Source organism: Ostrinia nubilalis, chromosome 20 (genome assembly GCF_963855985.1).
Source record: "Ostrinia nubilalis chromosome 20, ilOstNubi1.1, whole genome shotgun sequence".
NCBI lineage: Eukaryota > Metazoa > Arthropoda > Insecta > Lepidoptera > Crambidae > Ostrinia > Ostrinia nubilalis.
In genome coordinates, this window is record NC_087107.1 from 8,581,185 (window position 1) to 8,598,736 (window position 17,552).

General features: G+C 35.8%; 1 protein-coding gene across 1 annotated transcript in view; it reads left to right on the forward strand.

The window, feature by feature from the left end:
• Positions 1-17,552, forward strand: part of LOC135081600 (DE-cadherin) — a 354,060-nt gene that overhangs the window by 301,932 nt on the left and 34,576 nt on the right. The window contains exons 5-11 of the mRNA XM_063976346.1: positions 491-640; positions 2,161-2,346; positions 4,403-4,605; positions 4,890-5,067; positions 5,444-5,936; positions 6,385-6,656; positions 9,277-9,561. Of these exons, the coding sequence (XP_063832416.1) occupies positions 491-640; positions 2,161-2,346; positions 4,403-4,605; positions 4,890-5,067; positions 5,444-5,936; positions 6,385-6,656; positions 9,277-9,561 (1,767 nt within the window). The remainder of the gene's footprint in view (positions 1-490; positions 641-2,160; positions 2,347-4,402; positions 4,606-4,889; positions 5,068-5,443; positions 5,937-6,384; positions 6,657-9,276; positions 9,562-17,552) is intronic.

Sequence of the window (17,552 nt, forward strand, 5' to 3'; positions counted from 1 at the left end):
GTTTCAATACATTAAAAAAGAACAAGACAATGTTGATAAGACGATGGTTCAGTTATTAGTTGGAATAGTTCCTGTCTAATCTTTATAAAAAACAAGCCTAAGAGAAAAGTAAATGATTAAGTTCAAATTCAATTACTATAATTAACTTACAATTTCCAATGAACTCTTCAACGAAAACTATTTATAACCTAATGCTATTTGGAAATAACAAGAAAGCGTACCAGCCTACGCAAGAAGCTTTTAATTGGTCCTAAATTTAGATTTTCGAATATCAGTTACTTCTTCCTTAGTAATATTTTTTCAATATTATGGCGGAGTTTTGGGCTGAGACTGTGTAGGTTTGTTGTAGACACGAAAAGAAAAGAAGAATATTATGCTCGCGCTATATTTACCGCCAAATCATTTTCTTCAAGAACTTTTCCAATTTTCATTCTAATGACAATGTATTTATGGTTCAAAGTTGACTGCCATGTGCTTTGGATTGCCACAGATATTCGACCACGACGAGCCTTCCCGGGAGAAAGAAGCGTACATTACAGTTCGAGCCAGTGATAACGGACAACCACAACTGGACGACGCTTGTACTATAAAAATTTTCATTGAGGATATCAATGACAATCCGCCTGTCTTCGATAAAGTTGTGAGTATATTTCTTAATTAACTAAATACCACTGAAAATACTGTAAGCACACGCTCCGATAATGAAATAATTGGAAATCGATACACTTCTGTAGTCAAAACATACGCGAGAGTTAACGCGAAAATAAATCATTTAGCTTTCCAAATCTTCAAAGGTTTGTCAAGAACGCGCCCACACATTATTGTTTCTTCGTGTGCACTCACCCCAACTTAATTAGGTTTCACACAGCGATAAAGCATAGAAGCAGTGTCCGATTAATTTCTTGGATTGAGCAACCCTAAGGTTACTTAAACTAAAAGTCAAAAAATTTCACCCTTTTTTCCACAATGTGGAACCCTTTTTTCTATGAAAGCATTCACGCACCTTGAAGGCTAATAAAAGGAGATAATGAATACTCAAAAAATACACAAGTAAAAATGCTTTGTTCAATAATTGTGATACTAAATTGAGGCTAAAAGAAAACGGCAACTGATGGTCTATTTTCGCATATTATTGTGCTTCTATGCTGTTCTCGTTGGCTGCTGAAACATCTATCAAAGCAAACTTAATGCTAACAACTTGCTCCCCCTAGGCTCGGGATCAACGCTAATTGATACCTAACGACGCCAGCGATTTATGTAAAGTCACTAAACAGATTCTGTCTTCTTATTTCTAATCTCCAAAGTTTATATTCTTAGTCGGAACGGAAACAGGGCTTTTGCATATTGAATTGTAATGAATATGCATTTTGATTTACATCGATGATTTTTCGTGTCCTCATCTACTCTTTGTTAACAATCTGCTATATTTACAATCTCTTCTTCTGTATTAACACTTGCCTGTTTTCCAAAGGTCTTCCGTGGAGATATTTGGAAGGTTTGTCTAAAGAGATTCACAACAGAAAAGAGTTCCGCACACAAACGTTAAACTTGACACTGTTGATTAATCTTGTGTTCTTTCGATTGTTACCATCGCCTTTCGTTTTTTCCATAGTCGCAGGGATAAAGCTATGGTAACAATGATGAAAGATTACTTGCAAACTATTCTATTTTTCTAATTGCATGTATGCTGCATGTCTGTTAGGATCGTAAGCAGCCACTTAAGGCGTTATTGGTAATAATTTGTTGTGTTTAGTGTGTTGACAATTCACTTTCTTTGCACATTTGTAGTTGATGTGTTTTCTTTAGCTAGGCCGCTCTTTCCCCCTAGGCGCATTTTACCACAATGCACGATTATTATTATTTTGGATAAAATACTTTCTCTAAGCTTTGGGCATGCTTTGCGTAAAACATGTCTAAGATTAAGAGTGTTTGAGGTTTTACAGCTAATGTTACACCGTGTGGGATTTTGATCACAGGTGAAACTAATGTGTCTATTTGATCTTTGATTTCATCGATTCTGTGTTCATCTTCACCCTCATTCAGAACGTTATCTTCTTTATTAATATGTTTATTGTTAGCATCGTTTGATGCTCCCAAAATGTCCTGAATGCTATTTACCTAATTAGGTACCAGTACACTAACTCAATATTTTATGTACAGTCCTACTCCGAGTCGGTTCCTCAAGACCTGCCCAGCGGAAGAGAGGTGATGAGGATATCAGCGACGGACATCGACGATGGGAACAATTCGATAGTCCACTACAGCCTAGATTCGAATTCCCCAGATCAATCGTACTTCTACATAGATCCAGATAACGGCGTCATATTTTTGAACAAAACTATTGATGTAAGTATACTATAATTTTCACTAGATGATACTGATGATCAATTAACCCTCCGTGTACGAGGTGACTAAAAGTTAGGTCCCGTACCAGGTGGGGTATGACACACCCCAATATACAAAGTGATAAAATTTTCATTCAACATTTTTTTAGGTGGAATTTAATATTTAATATTGATTATTTACGTATGCTAATTAGGTTTAAGAAATGCTCTGAGCTGAAAATATGTATTATAACATTTTTATCATAAAAAAACAAAAAGACACAATTTCCGTTGTTCTTGTAATTTAATAATAATAACAAATACCAGCCTGACACAGTTCATATTACAAATACCAGCCTGACACAGTTCTAGACAACGAAAATTACAAAATATACTGGGATAGAACCATTATTACTGATAAAACAATCCACTACAATAGACCCGATATAACTTTACATGACAAAACTAATAAGACCGTATATTTAATTGATATAGCAGTATGCAATACGCACAACTTACAAACTACACACTCAGAAAAACTAGCTAAGTACAGAGATCTTTCAATAGAAATCAGAACGCAATGGCGTGTAACCACAGTCTTAGTAGTTCCAATTGTAATCTCCACCACGGGAGTCATCCCTAGACAGTTACACACTAGCCTACGCACCTTGGACATAGCCCCAACTATTTATAAATTAATACAGAAAGCGACCATTCTGAATACATGCAGGATAGTAAGAAAGTTTTTGAATATTGCTTAAACTAAAGTATTTGGGATGCATTTGGCTTCGGCCCGTGCTCCTAAAATTTGCCTCTTAGGAGAGAAAATAAATTAAGAAACAATATAATAATAATAATAATAATAATAAATTTATTTATTTCGACCACATACAGATCATAGTGTTAGTAAATAAGTACTTAAAAATTTTAAAGGTTAGTAAGAATACATATAAATAAATATACTATACTGATTCCTAAATTATACATATAAATAAATATAATTTAGGAATCAGTTTCCTATGTATAATTTTTAATTAGTGCCTTTAATTATGACAACCGTTTTTATTTAACAAAGTACAAGTATTTTCTTATAATTTAAAAGTAAATTAAAAACTGGAAGGGTATAAATTTGTTTTAATCATCGGTTTTCAATTTACCACAATTCCGATGAAAGAAAATGAGTATGCTCAATGCATAAAATGGGAGCGTAACAATTTTATTTATTTATAAAATATGATATTCCATTTCAGTAGCCCATAAATTGTATCACCAAGTATAAATTGTAGCCCATAAGTGTATGTTCACATACATCTTCGGATCTCAGTACTAAACTTCCAGATTCGCACTAAAAGTCATCTCATTTGACTAAAAGTGCTTAAAATTTCAGATACCGTAAAAATCACGAAAAATAATATTTGTATTGAATTTTATTCAATTGACAAAGCTAAAAATATATAAATTACACCAAAACTGTTAGATTTTTTTTTAAACTTTTTAACAACGTCCCGTACCAGGTGGGGTGTGTGACACCCACACGCACTTTAAAGGCATGTAACTCAGTTGGTAGTCACTGCTGGACTGATTTTGCAACGCTGATCGAAGCAGCAGTGTCATAATTCCAGCTACTGAGAATTTCAAATTCAGCACTTGCAAATTTTTAAAATTGTGGCTATTTTTAAAGGACTGGGGTGTGTCACACCCCACCTCGTACAGCGAGGGTTAAACATTATAGCTTAGGCAATTTTGCAACTAAAGTTTGATGTTTTATAAGAGCTATGTTTCTTTCTTTTGATTTCGTATTTACGAGAACTTTGATAATTGAACTGATCTTACGAGTATAGAACGCTCTAAACCGCATTAGTAAAATACAATTTTGACTTTTTACTCCATTCAAAAACTAGCTGATCCATTGCTTAAAATACTATATTGACACAGGATATAAAACTTACATCTTGCAGTTTACCTGCTTATAATTTCCTTAATTTCTTTAACATGTATATATTATTAATTGTTCTGTATAGCTTCCCTACCTTCACTGTCTTTAAGATTTATTCTCACACCATTATTCGTCCTCACAGAAAGTCCCAGGCTACAAGTTCAAGCTGAGCGCCATAGTCAAAGACCAGGGCGACCCGCCCCTGCAGAGCTCCATCACCCTGGACATCCAGGTCGTGGAGTCCAACAAGAAGAGTCCGTCCTTCATCGAGGTGCCCCCAGGCCCGATCAGACTGAAAGAGAATTATGCGGACTTCAACGCGCCTATTGCTACTGTTAAGGCTGTGTAAGTTACTTTGCTTTTATATATTTTTCTACCTTTAAAGAGCACTTTTTAGTTGTACCGACGCCTTCATAAAAGTAGCAGGAAGGCACTAGATGCATGCTACCAACCAGGCGATGTGGAAATCGTTGGGGGATGCCTATGTTTAGCAGTGGACGTCCTGTGGCTGAAAATATGTTTTGGAGCTACGTCTTTAGCTTTAATGTCAGACTTTTCAAATATACTAGCACAAAGTTATAATTTTTCTAGTTCACTTTCTAATTTATAATATATTCTATGTTTTGCAGGTCAAACATTCCAGAAGAAGAGAAGCTCCAGTTCGAACTGGTTCAGGGTCAGACTGAGCAGACGAACAAACGGCACACCTTCGTGCTAGAACCCGAAGCGGACACAGCGTACATTAAACTGGGAAACCATCTGGACTATGAGAAGATCACAGACTATACGCTCACTGTCAGAATACAGGTAAGTGGGGAACACCTTTGATGAAGATACAATTGAGAAGCACCTCAGTATGTCAAGTTTTGAATTTATATCGCTTGTCAGTGAACTTAAAATAATAGAGGATTAAAATGAAAGATAATTAAATGAAGTAGGATTGTCGATGTTAAGTTACAAGCAATTTTAATTTCATAAAGCGATAAATTATCTATAATAGCCATATCGTTGACTAGTTACATAGACTATTTCAATTTAATTTCAATTCAGAGTTCTGGCAAGAAGTTATAGTATAGTAAAGATTAAAAGTACTGTTTAATTATTTGAATTCTTTATTGCCTCTTGTTGATTTGATAACAATTTGTGACCTTAACACAATTTTAACGATCACACAATTCCGCAGAACAACTACAAGTTAGCAGCCGAAACCATAATCCAGATAGAAGTGGAGGACGTCAACGACAACATTCCCATCTTCAGCGAGATCAGATCTGGTAGTGTTTTAGAGAACGAACCTCCTGGCACTCCTGTGATGCAAGTGCGAGCGTTTGACGCCGATGGTACATCAGCTAACAACCAAGTGACGTACCAGTTGGGAGATCCGTCAGATCCGTTCGCTATTGACAGCATCACTGGCAACATTACAACTCTAAAGATGTTTGATCGTGAAGAAAAGAGCTTTTACAACATCAAGATCATTGCCACAGACAATTCCGAGTCAGCACTGATACCAGGGAAGCATAATGCGGGACAGCAGTCGTTTCTGATAGAGATAGCAGATAAGAATGACAATCCGCCCCATTTCACTCAGGATACGTACGTGGCGGAATCCATAGCTGAGAACGCGAATATAAATGAACTTGTCACTCAAGTTACGGCTATCGATACAGATACTGGTTAGTTTCTTTTTGAACTTGCATATTAGTCTATTTTATGTTTCCTTGCTTTAGTTTTGTTTAACAAAAGGGATGTAACTTCATTGTGTAAAGAATTTAATTCGTTGATAAGATCTAAAATTTAATTTTACATTTATAGTCTTACTAATTTCTTGCGTAAGTAAACTCAATTACTTTTTATAGTGAGACCACACTATGTAATAAAAATAACAAACCTACCCAAAGCTTAGGTCTTTAGGCGTTTTGCACTACGAGTTATTCGGACCGCAGCGCGAGTCGCCCAAGAACTGTCATTGAATGGGGCTTTTATTTAACACACTAGAATTTTGATCGGTGAAAATGGCCCACGAAATAATTTGTTATGTCCATGTCCTATGATCCTAGAATACAATAAAGACCTCATTACAGTTCTATCTACCCAACACTAACAAACCAATTTTGTCTACAGCCTCCGTAGTGACGTACAGCATCGTCGCGGGAAATACCTACGAGGCGTTCGTGATCCGTAACTTCACGGGAGAGATCCGAGTGAACAACGGACTTGATTACGAGAACATCACTACTTACAGCCTTGACGTCAGAGCGTTCGATGGTTTATACGAAGATTATGCGAAAGTGATAATTAACATCGAGAATTTGAACGACAACCCGCCCGTGTTTTTGGACAATTATACGAAAACTATCGAAGAAGAGAAACTGTATGAAGGATGCATTGTTAAGGTTAGTATATTACGCAGTTAGTAAGTAACAAATAAATAAACTTTGGTTATTTTGCACTGCGTCGTTCGTTCGTTCGTTTCAGCCAAATGACGTCCACTGCTGGACAAAGGCCTCCTCCAAGGTTTTCCACAATGCACGGTCCTGCGCTGCCCGCATCCACTGCGTCATTTAGTGCTAAACCAAGCTGGCCTATACAAACAGATATTTTATGTTCATTATAGACTAATGTTTATATCGCAAGGGATCGAACTCGCAACCAAGTAGTCCATTACGCGAATTACTATGCCTGTTAACCGACAATAAGGCGGTTATCACACTACGCCGCGCTCCGCCGCGGAGCGCGTGATTTTCATATAAAAAATCACGCGCGCGGACCCGTTGTCAGTCTGAAGTGCCGCGCGTGTTTTCTACACAAACTGAGGTACTTGCATACAATTATTAAATCTGTACAATTATTTAATCTGCCTAACAATCGAGCTTTGGTAAAATCCTTCTAAAATAAATTCTGCTTTTAAGCCAGTATTTTTGGAACAACTGGCTGGCTTTAGATCTGAATGCGTGCCGAAATCTGTATCACAGGAAAAAAGCACTAAGGCTGTGTTGCACCGTCTTACTTTAACATTGACAAACGTCAAAAAACTGTCAAACTCAATACAAATAACACCGGTTAACGTTAAAGTTACTTTTAAAGTTAGGTGGTGCAACTCAGCCTAATACTATTTAAATATCTTAAGACCAGCGGAGCTAAATCAAGCCTGCAAGCTTCCAAACCTCACGGAGAACTATAAAGTCAAAAAGAACTATGTCTGCTTCACCCACTTTATCTCCAAAGTTAGTTTTCGCGTGAAATTAAAACTTATGCGCTTTTAGTGTCGATTAAAAGTTCAAAGATGCATAGTCAAAGTTTCAGAACGAAGTTGCTATAGACACTGTTAATAGTTTAAGTCTTTAACTTTCAAGGTGAGGGACCTAACTCCTTGCGAGTGATAACTTGGAATAATCGACCTTGGTGGGAAACCTTGTCTCTTATTATAATGCAGAGAAAACGTATTATGTATTACATATACAATAACAGTGTGTTTGTCTATTTAAAAAAGTCCATAGTACCCACAGAGCATGGAATCGCGCGCCGCCCGCGCGACGATTCCATGCTCTGTGATAGTACCAAATAGGATCTAATCACAATCACAGAATAGTAAAACACACGATAAATATGCAAAACAGCAAATGATCCTACCCTGTTAAAATCGATAAAGGAAAATCATAAAACGAATAATTTCCAGTCAAAGATGTATTTTTTATGCATAACAAGGCAGATATTTGACCACTCTCGCACCTGGTGTTAAGTGGGATGCAGTCTAGGATGGTGCATATCTGCCCTGTAAGTGCCTATTCACTCTTGCCTTGAAAAGGCACGGATTATAGTCATCGGGAAAGACAGCAGCAAGCAGCGAATTCCAGTCCCTAGCTGTTCGCATTATAAAAGAGTTACTTTATGACTATGACATTATTCTTGCATGCAACCTTTTTTGTCACAATAGATACCTAATGTATTTTTTTTTCTTCTATTTATTAAGAAATTCAACATTAAATTGAAAATATAATAAGTCATGAGAAATGTCCCCAGGACGTAATTAAAGACTAGTTACTTGATTTCTAATGGCTCTTTCTCCGTAAAAGCCTTAAGGCATGACTAGTTGTCAACTAGTTAATTGTCTATTATTACTGTACAAATTGCCCAATTTAAAAATAAAGTTTGTCGACCTCTTTTTTAACATTGTGTTTTGTAACTTTTAAAATTTAGGAGGCATTGGGGCTTTTGTACATTTTTTAAAACTTTTTTTTACTTTATTAATAAGAAAAATGAAAATTCTAGTTACTCCAGTCATCCGTGGCTGTCAAATAAAGTATTCAAAGTTGAAAAACAATGTTCATCCATCACCGTTATAATATTGCATTGGACAGCTTTAAAATGGTTTTCTTGTTCGTTTTGACTAAAGTAAAAAAATACACTTATTAAGTAATTAGTAGAGAAGAAAGGGTATTCGATTCGAAAATACGAAATGTTCGCTAATTGAATCGATTTTTACTGTAGGTTTTAATAGATAAGCATTGTATTTATTTATTTATTTTTTGGAAAACAAACAGCATATACATATATATGTATTATTAATAGATGAGGCGGTCAAGTAAAAGTTGATGTGAAGTGACTAGTTGTTCACATAACTATGCCAGAGGTTGTGAGTTTGACTCCCACAGAAACAAATATTTGTGTCCCTGAACATATCTGTTTGTATAGGCCCATGTGTATTAAATTGTGTAGTAGTGGTACTTTGCGGGATATGCTTATTTCCGTACTATGCAAAATATCCGAATAAAAACCACTAGTCTCCATTACTATTTAAATGTACTGACCCTAAGTATAGTTAATTTCGTTGCGGGTCCAATGACACTAACTTTCCCCCGCGACAAACTTGACCTTCTCTGATTGGGTTTTTGCTGGCGATCAAGCTGTAGATCCTGGCTACACAGGAGTTGCAGCGGTGGGAAAAAGAGGGGGGAATTATAAGAGTCCCGTTTAGCCCAAGGTATAACATTAATTAAATTCTCATTTCCCCAGGTGGAAGCCTACGACCCCGACATCAAGGACCGGAACGCGCCCCAGAACATCGTCTACTCCTTAGTCAAGCAGGAACAGAAGGCGTTTCTGCAAGTGGACAACGACGGCTGCCTCCGTCTGACGAAGCCGTTGGACCGCGACCAGCCGTCTGGCTTCGCTCGCTGGCAGATCCTCATAATGGCGGCTGATCAGGGCGGGAGACTGGGGACTGAGAGCTTGCGGTCGACAACTGAAGTCATATTGGAGCTGACGGATATTAACGACAATGCGCCGTTTTTGACGAATGTAAGTACCTTTTTTGATATAGTGATTAGAGCTGGGGGCTTAGGCCCAGAACAGACGGTGAAACGCAACTGCAACCAAACTGCAACTGCTAGTTACTTTTGAGTTGCATCTAAGTTTCTGCCATAGCGTCCGTTGAGAGACCACACATGAAACTTTCAACTCAGTGCGAGTTTACATCAAACGTCTTCGCTAGTGGTTGCGTAAAAAATGACAATAAATGTATGACGGATTAAATATCTTCCCAAGCGGATACTTTCAGGAACTAAAATCTTCATAGATTTTTTTGACGCACTCACTAGCGACGACGTTCAATGCAAACTCACAAAGCACACTATAAATTCTACATAATATTTTAGACGAAATAGTACTATTTCCATACGTATGAATAGGGATGTTTCCTGGGTCAAAAAGCAAGAGTTTTAATTAGTCCGTCAGTTAACTTAAACTTTTTCAAACTAATGAAAATTTAAAGAGATAAAGCGCGCCAAAGTTCATAAGAAGAGGCCCGTGACGTCAATGCTTGCATAAAAGTGCCGCACGTTGTGACGTCGTGCGGAACTTCAACGCACCATAACTATGTAATTATTTGTTAGATTGACAAATAAAAATATATGTGTCCAATATTTTTTGATATTAAACATGACGGACTAAAAAATTTTTTTTAGGAAACTAGCCTATTATAGGATACCTATGAGTACGAGAAATGAAAAAAACATTTTTCTTACTACATTATATTTACGAGTGGGAAAGAAATTAGACTTAAGTAGGTTTTCCTTTAAACAGATTTGGAGGTGTAAATTAGAAGGTCCACTTCCTTAATTTACTTAAGTATATAAATGTTGCGTACTTAAATTATTTTTTCAGTTTTAAATGGATCTTTAGTGAGTGCCGCTTTTCAGTAATTTACAATAAACTGTCTTTCACATTGGCTTGTTTTGACAGCTTGAATAATAACCACTTTCCAGACCTTTACTTTTAAATTGGTTTTCCAGCTTATTTACCGTCTGCCTTCTAATTCGATTTTAATGTTCCGAAGTTATGAAGACAAGCATACTGATAACATAAGTTTAATCCAAGTTTGATATCCTAAGCTATCGTAAACTGTTTGAGTTCTCCCTCCGTTGGACAACAGGCAAACATTTGTCTGCATACACCAATATTTGGTCCAAGTTTGAACCATACTCCTATTGAGTGTCACGTTACTACTCACTACACGTTGCATCTTGTCAGCTTACTAAGCAAAGGGGTAGAAGTTTTGTTTTGCTAAATAATTACGTCACTAACTTGCTTATTTGCTTATGGCAGTTAAAGGCATTCTTGATCTGTGCATTGCTACGAAAGTAATGGCCAGTTATAAACATTTAAAAAAAGTTCAGTTATGGCTACAGAACTGGCTAAAGAAATCTTGCTATAAAAAGTTCAGTTGTTCCCACTGAAAGTGAAAAGTAAAATAAATGAAAAGAAAAATGGAATTTTTCAAATTCCCATTCTAATTTTAAAATACACAGAGGTTTCGTTCGATACTTTGAATGTATTAGAGGTTCACCAGGGGCGGTGTCACGGTTTTGCCGGTTTTATTTGGACACCGACTTGACAGATTGTTTTTCGCGGGAAACATTAAGCTGCATAATCTCTGGTCTGAGCTTGCGAAGAATTCGAGAAGGTTCCATTCGTTAGCTATTCTCTTGTGGCACTTTTTTTCGTATTTGATGAAGGAAACTCGTTTGACAGATCGTTTTTCGCGGGAAAAGTACCTGATCAAGAGACTTTAACCTGCAAAAACAAACATTTTGTAAATTGATTTTTGCCGCCTTTATCATCATTGCAAAGAGCAACAATATTTTCTGTGTACATTATTCGAATCTCCTATCTTTCAGTTATCCTATTTGGCAGCTAAAAGAATGAAATACAGCTGTTAAAGTCTCCTAATAAAGTTCCAACTTAAGCAATAAAGCCGAATCACACATTCCACGTAACATTAGCGTAGAGGGCAGCACTGCGTTTGATACATGGCATACTTAATTGTGTTGGCGCGCACATAGTGTAACAGTGCCTTAGGGACCTATTGTCCTTGAAGCCGTTCCGTTAAGCGGCGTTTACACTGAACGTTTCTGTTGAAATTTTAACAAACACGTGTAGATGATATTTTATATGAAGGTACTACTAAGGTATACTAGGGTTATCGAGTTCGATAGGTTTATGGCCCTTAATAGCACAAAGATTGTAATTTCAGTGGGTCTGTCAATTGAAGTAGATTCGAGATGGACTGTTCTAAGGGTGGATTCGACCAAACAAGAGTAAATATTAATCTCAGAATAAATCGTCAGTTATTCGACATTTTGACATATTTCCCATACTGAAACTGTCAATGTGCCAGTTATACCAGGATTTATTCTCAGATAAAAAGTAAAAAAAAAAGTCAAAAGTCAAAATTTCTTTATTTGTTTAGACTAATAAATAGTTCTTACAAATCGTCATTTTGCTCTTAAGGAGCCTCTACATGTCTCATAATCTATTTACCCTACCAGCGCTTCGAGGCAAGTGCTGAGAAGAAGCGCGCCGCAACAAACTCAGTCACCACTGTCTGCCAGTTAAAATAAATAAATAGAAATAGCAGTAGTAGGTACATTCGATTCAGGAGCAGTTCACTGAATTTACCATGCATTCTTGTATAGCGTATAATGGGTATACAAAATTGCGTGGTATATTAAACAAGGTAGTGACGTGCTAATATCTAGACTTACAGATTACATACTTAAATACTAGTAGAAATGACTCGCATACATGAATTGGAATAACTTGGATTGACCAGTCCCCGAAAGCAGCGCCTGTTCACAGACATGACGAGTGAACCAGCCATCGTTCAAAAAAGTTTCAAGTTCAAAATCATAAAAGTTTGGTAGAAACGGGCCTAAGAGGATTCAATAAAATTTTTGTGTCAATGTTAAAGTCATTCAAATCAACATGTTAGCCCAAGCTAAACTCGCATTCTATGTAAGTTTTGAATAGTGGCTTTTTTGCAAGAAACATGAATAGTCTGATGTTCTAGAGAATGTTTAAATAATCCGTGGAAATTCATAACAAAAATGCTTAATCGTGTTATGTAAACCCCGTTACACACAGGAAAACGCGTTCTTGTATAGATTTTCATATATTCATTCCTTTGTATAGCGGTTTTGTTACGGCATTCTACTCAAAGCGTTCTCTGAGGCAGATTATATCGTAAAGAAACTCCCGTATCTCCCGTAATATCGTTGATAAAAATAGCTTTAGGGACTTACAAGACAAGACAATGTTGTGATTTACAAAGAAAATGATGTTTTAAATTCTTTGTCGTTGTTGTTGGCGACAGATCTGGTAACACCGATGCTAGGCCATGGTCTATGGACTGCAGCCTAGCAACGGTGTTAGCCATCTTGTTTTTGATATAATTCGGTTGCTTTGCTTTATGTGATCTGAAATACAGTTTTATATTTAAAGTTAAGCATTTTCCATTTCTGTAGCTAACAGTTGTGATGTTTTAAATAACCTCATAGTAACTAATGTTTGTGAATACGCGTGAAACACGTAAAGTACTAAATGGGATCCTGCAAAAAACGGGATGTATAGAAAAGAGCTCTAACAGTATTTGTTTGAACTTCATTAGTTCTTACAATTAAATTCACCAGCCGTTAAAGAGCATGCAATTCCACCTTGTAATACTCATTCTGCTGGTTTATAGACCGTTTTAAAAGAATTGCTTTCGATAAATTTCAATGGAGCCATCAGCCCCCAAGCGGTGTGTTATTGGTACGTAACCACTTTACTGGGACTTTATTCGTCACAAGAAATGGGGAACTAGTAGTCAAGAAGAACATTAGGAAAATAAATAGTTTGGCTACTAACCTCATTGGTATACGATTGTGAAAGCAAATACGTAGTTTAGGTATACTATACCATGTTACGTTAGGTGTACTCGCTAGCGAGTGCGTTTTTTTCTTGTTCTTGTGGGAGTGTGATCTTCTGAAACATGAACGTGATATGATGCTTAATTCAATACAACATACATCTGTTTCCGCAATTTATTACACCGATCTTGTCGCGACAAGGAAAAATTTCCGTGCTTTTAAGCGATTTTGTGAAAAATATTATTGGCAGGTAGTTGCTAATTGCTCATAAGATAGGCCCCTTAATTGATATTTATTGTCCGTGGTGAATAATCTTTTCTTAAAGGTTTTAAACCTTTGTTTGTCACCTGTCATCCGCTTTGCAATGGAGGGAAGTCGAACCTTAATTTCGAACTCCTCCTATGTTCTTCTGATTAATTTCGTTGCGGGTCCAATGACAGTTTAACTTTCCCCCGGGACAAACTTGACTTTCATTGGTTGGGTTTTTGTGGCGGTCAAGCTGTAGATCCTGGCTACACAGGAGTTGCAGTGGTGGGAACGAGAGGTGGGAATAGTCTTTTAGCGAATGCGTTTTTTGATCTATGAAGATTTTAGTTCTTGAAAGTCACTGGCTAGCGAGCACACCTAACCGTAAACTCATGGTAGGTAAGCACTTAGATGATAGAACTACGACACTGTAATCACAAAATCTTTGTAATCAATTTGTAAATCTAGATGTTTGTAACACTACCACATTAATGAAAATGGTCCTTGTAACATTATCAAAACATTTAGTGGCAATCAGTTCGAATACATAAGTTCAACCCTGGACCCTAGAAGCTACCCGTTATTAAAAAAAATACAAAATTACATCAAGATATATATTATGTATAACTTTACTGCATATCTGAATTGTACAATTGTTTGTTATCCTAAATAAAATAAAATAAAATAAAATAAAATAAAATAAAATAAAATAAAATAAAATAAAATAAAATAAAATAAAATAAAATAAAATAAAATAAAATAAAATAAAATAAAATAAAATAAAATAAAATAAAATAAAATAAAATAAAATAAAATAAAATAAAATAAAATAAAATAAAATAAAATAAAATAAAATAAGATGAAATTACAATACTATATTTGTACCTGAATATTATCGTTTAATAAATTACCGTTTTTCTTAAGATATCTAGAAAACAACCGCTACCGTCCCCGTAAAAGGCCGAGTATTAAACTAGGGTCCTAAAGATGATACCAAAATACAGCATTAATTCAAAGACAAGACTTGCCAAAGAGTTTCAGTGCCCTAATACTGGGTAAGGAGGAGCTCTTACTTGCTTAATCCGGGTTTATCTAGGCTCATCTAATAAACATAATTCGTAGGCCACGGGCTTTGAAGACGGTAGTCTGAAATTAGAGATGTTAATATGGATATCCACTTTCGGATATCCGAAATAAAAAAATATCCGTAACCATAACCGATTCAAAAGTTTCGGATAGTTTCGGATGTAGGCAGAGTCAAGCAAGTCCCTACGCTGATTTAATGATTACATTTTGAAATACATGATTTTTTTCCCATAAGATAAAAAGCTTTTTTGTGAGACCAAAAGAAGGTGACAGAGACTAAAGAAATCCCTTCTGTACCCATTTTATTCGGCATGAACTGTGTTGGACAACTATTGCAATTTGCATTCTTATAGCACAGATATCCGTAACATCGCTATCTGAAATAACGAGTTTTAGTATCTTGGCATTCAAGTATTAAAAGTTATTTCACGTGTCTAATGGAATAAATTCTTACATCAAAAACGTAGAGTATCAGTACTTACATTATTAACCATTTCGGAGGTGTAAAGTTTATTTATTTAGCGCTTATAACCAAATAAACACATTTTCGGTTATCCATGTCCCTGCCTCTGTTTATTAACGCAAATGGGTTTTATTCCCTCTTTTTTGCCCAAACTTTGTTGTTGAAAATTAGGGGTAATTTGAATAAAATTGAAAATTTTATGACAAAGCCTATTTAATAGGCGAAGCTGCAAAGTCCATTTGAATAGGCATGTTCTGATTAAGTCTAAACACAAACAAGCAACCGAACCCGTAATGGGCGGTCTCTAGGGCCCGGTAAATTCAGCTTTGGATAATAAACTTTTGGAGTTTTGTGAGGGCGCGGCCTTGACGTGAGCGGGGAGAGCGAAAAAATATCGTATGTTCTTAATTTCACTCTTATGTTAATTGTCGTGGATATAATTGATTGTTACAGACCTAATTAACACTGCAAAGTTATATTCTGTCTTCCTACTTCTCCCATACCTTCGTTTTTTGGACATTCCACGGTTCCACCAGCTCGCACTAAGCGTTTCGATAACTCTTTTATAATGCGAACAGCTAGGGACTGGAGTTCATAATTGATTGAGGAAGAAGATCATAATTGATGCTTGTGTCACTTCAATTTAAGAGGCTCTTTATTTTAGCAATTTGAAAATACCAACTGACCTCGATTTCATTTCCATTTTTCAAAGCTAAGAACACGCTCTTTCTACAATCCATTTTTTTCTAAACAGCAATAAACAATCTCATTGAGAACATTTATAAAATTCTCGCTACATCAATGTCATTCGATGGCGATATTCCATCATCAAAAGTAAAAAAAAAATATTTCCGGTTTAAAAAAAACTCTTTCATCAAAAGTGAAAATAAAATACCAAAATTCTTATTAAAACGCTTCCCGCTTCTCGCTTCGCCTCAGGCGTTTTCTCAAAAGGCGAGACACTTCCCGCTTCGTCTCAGGCGCTTCCTAAAAAGCCGAGACGCTTCCCGCTTCGTCTCAGGAGCTTCCCCAAAAGGCGAGAAAAGACACGTTTATCCTGTCGTTAAGCGGAATTCCTCAAGTTCCATGATTAAGACCGACGGGGCCAATGTTCTTCAGGCGCGTATTTTTTATGCAAATATAACCATCGATTTGCCTTGGTTTCCATGGCTCAGATAAGGATAAAATATTGTGTACCTTATGTGCTAGTGATAAAGTTTACAGTTGAAGCGCTTAGAAATGCAAGTGTCCGTAAGAAACAAAAGAAGGTTTTTTTATGTTATTTTTTTGACAAAAAAGAATAAATGCCATGTTGATTGCCTGATATAAACGGTGTAAAAGGAGCTTAATTTCTTATTTTGACATTTTGAAAAGTCCTTCTATTTTCCTGAAAAACAAAGACATAGAGGTACCAAACTTATAAAATGTTTTAGACGATTGATGATAAAATCTAGGTAGGTATTCAAATTTTTCTTTAGTTTTGCACTGTTTGCTTGAATTTTTCTACTAAAGAATCTTTATAGTAGGTATTTATTCTCGTTATAAAAAGATTGTATAAAGGAATTTTGGATGTTTATATTATATTATCTTATTTGATCCGTATTTACAATCTCCAAACAAAACGCTTCATAAAAAGAATTTATAAGCATAAACTTATTTATGTCCTGATATCTGATTAAATCTATTTTGGTAGAAAAATCTAGGACATTTTTGTACTTAGATGTTAATTTAGCTCTTCAGAGAAGCGCTGTTTTAACATGGTAAACGAAGTACGGTTCTTATAATGCATTAACAGTGGATTTTTGACTTTACGCTGCTGAACGTAAGGTTACATTCGCCTTCTGCTTTATTTGAGTGAATTCTTATTTCCAATTCTGGTACCGCAATCCGAACGACCTTGAGTTAGGGTTGTCGCATCTGGAAAAGAAAATAAATAACGATATTTTTACATCTATTTGAAGTAGTCGGCAACACGTCAGACTTCATTTTTGTTGCAAAATGGGATCTATTACAACAACTACATAAGATGATATTGTTTTTAGCTTGATGTGTTTAATCTTTTGTTTTGGATTGTATAGTAGGACATTCAAGAATCAATGTCGATTTCGAAGTCTTATTGGAGTTTTTTAGAAATTCTCAATTCTATTATTGATAAAAATTAATCATGACAAGTCACTGTATGAGTGATGGATTGGCATATTGAATGAATTAGAAGAGAAATTACAAGACAGAAAACTCTGTGATGATTTAAAAGGTAATTAGAAGTACAGGATGATTTCGAAGAAATATTATAGAAAACCTTATTTCCC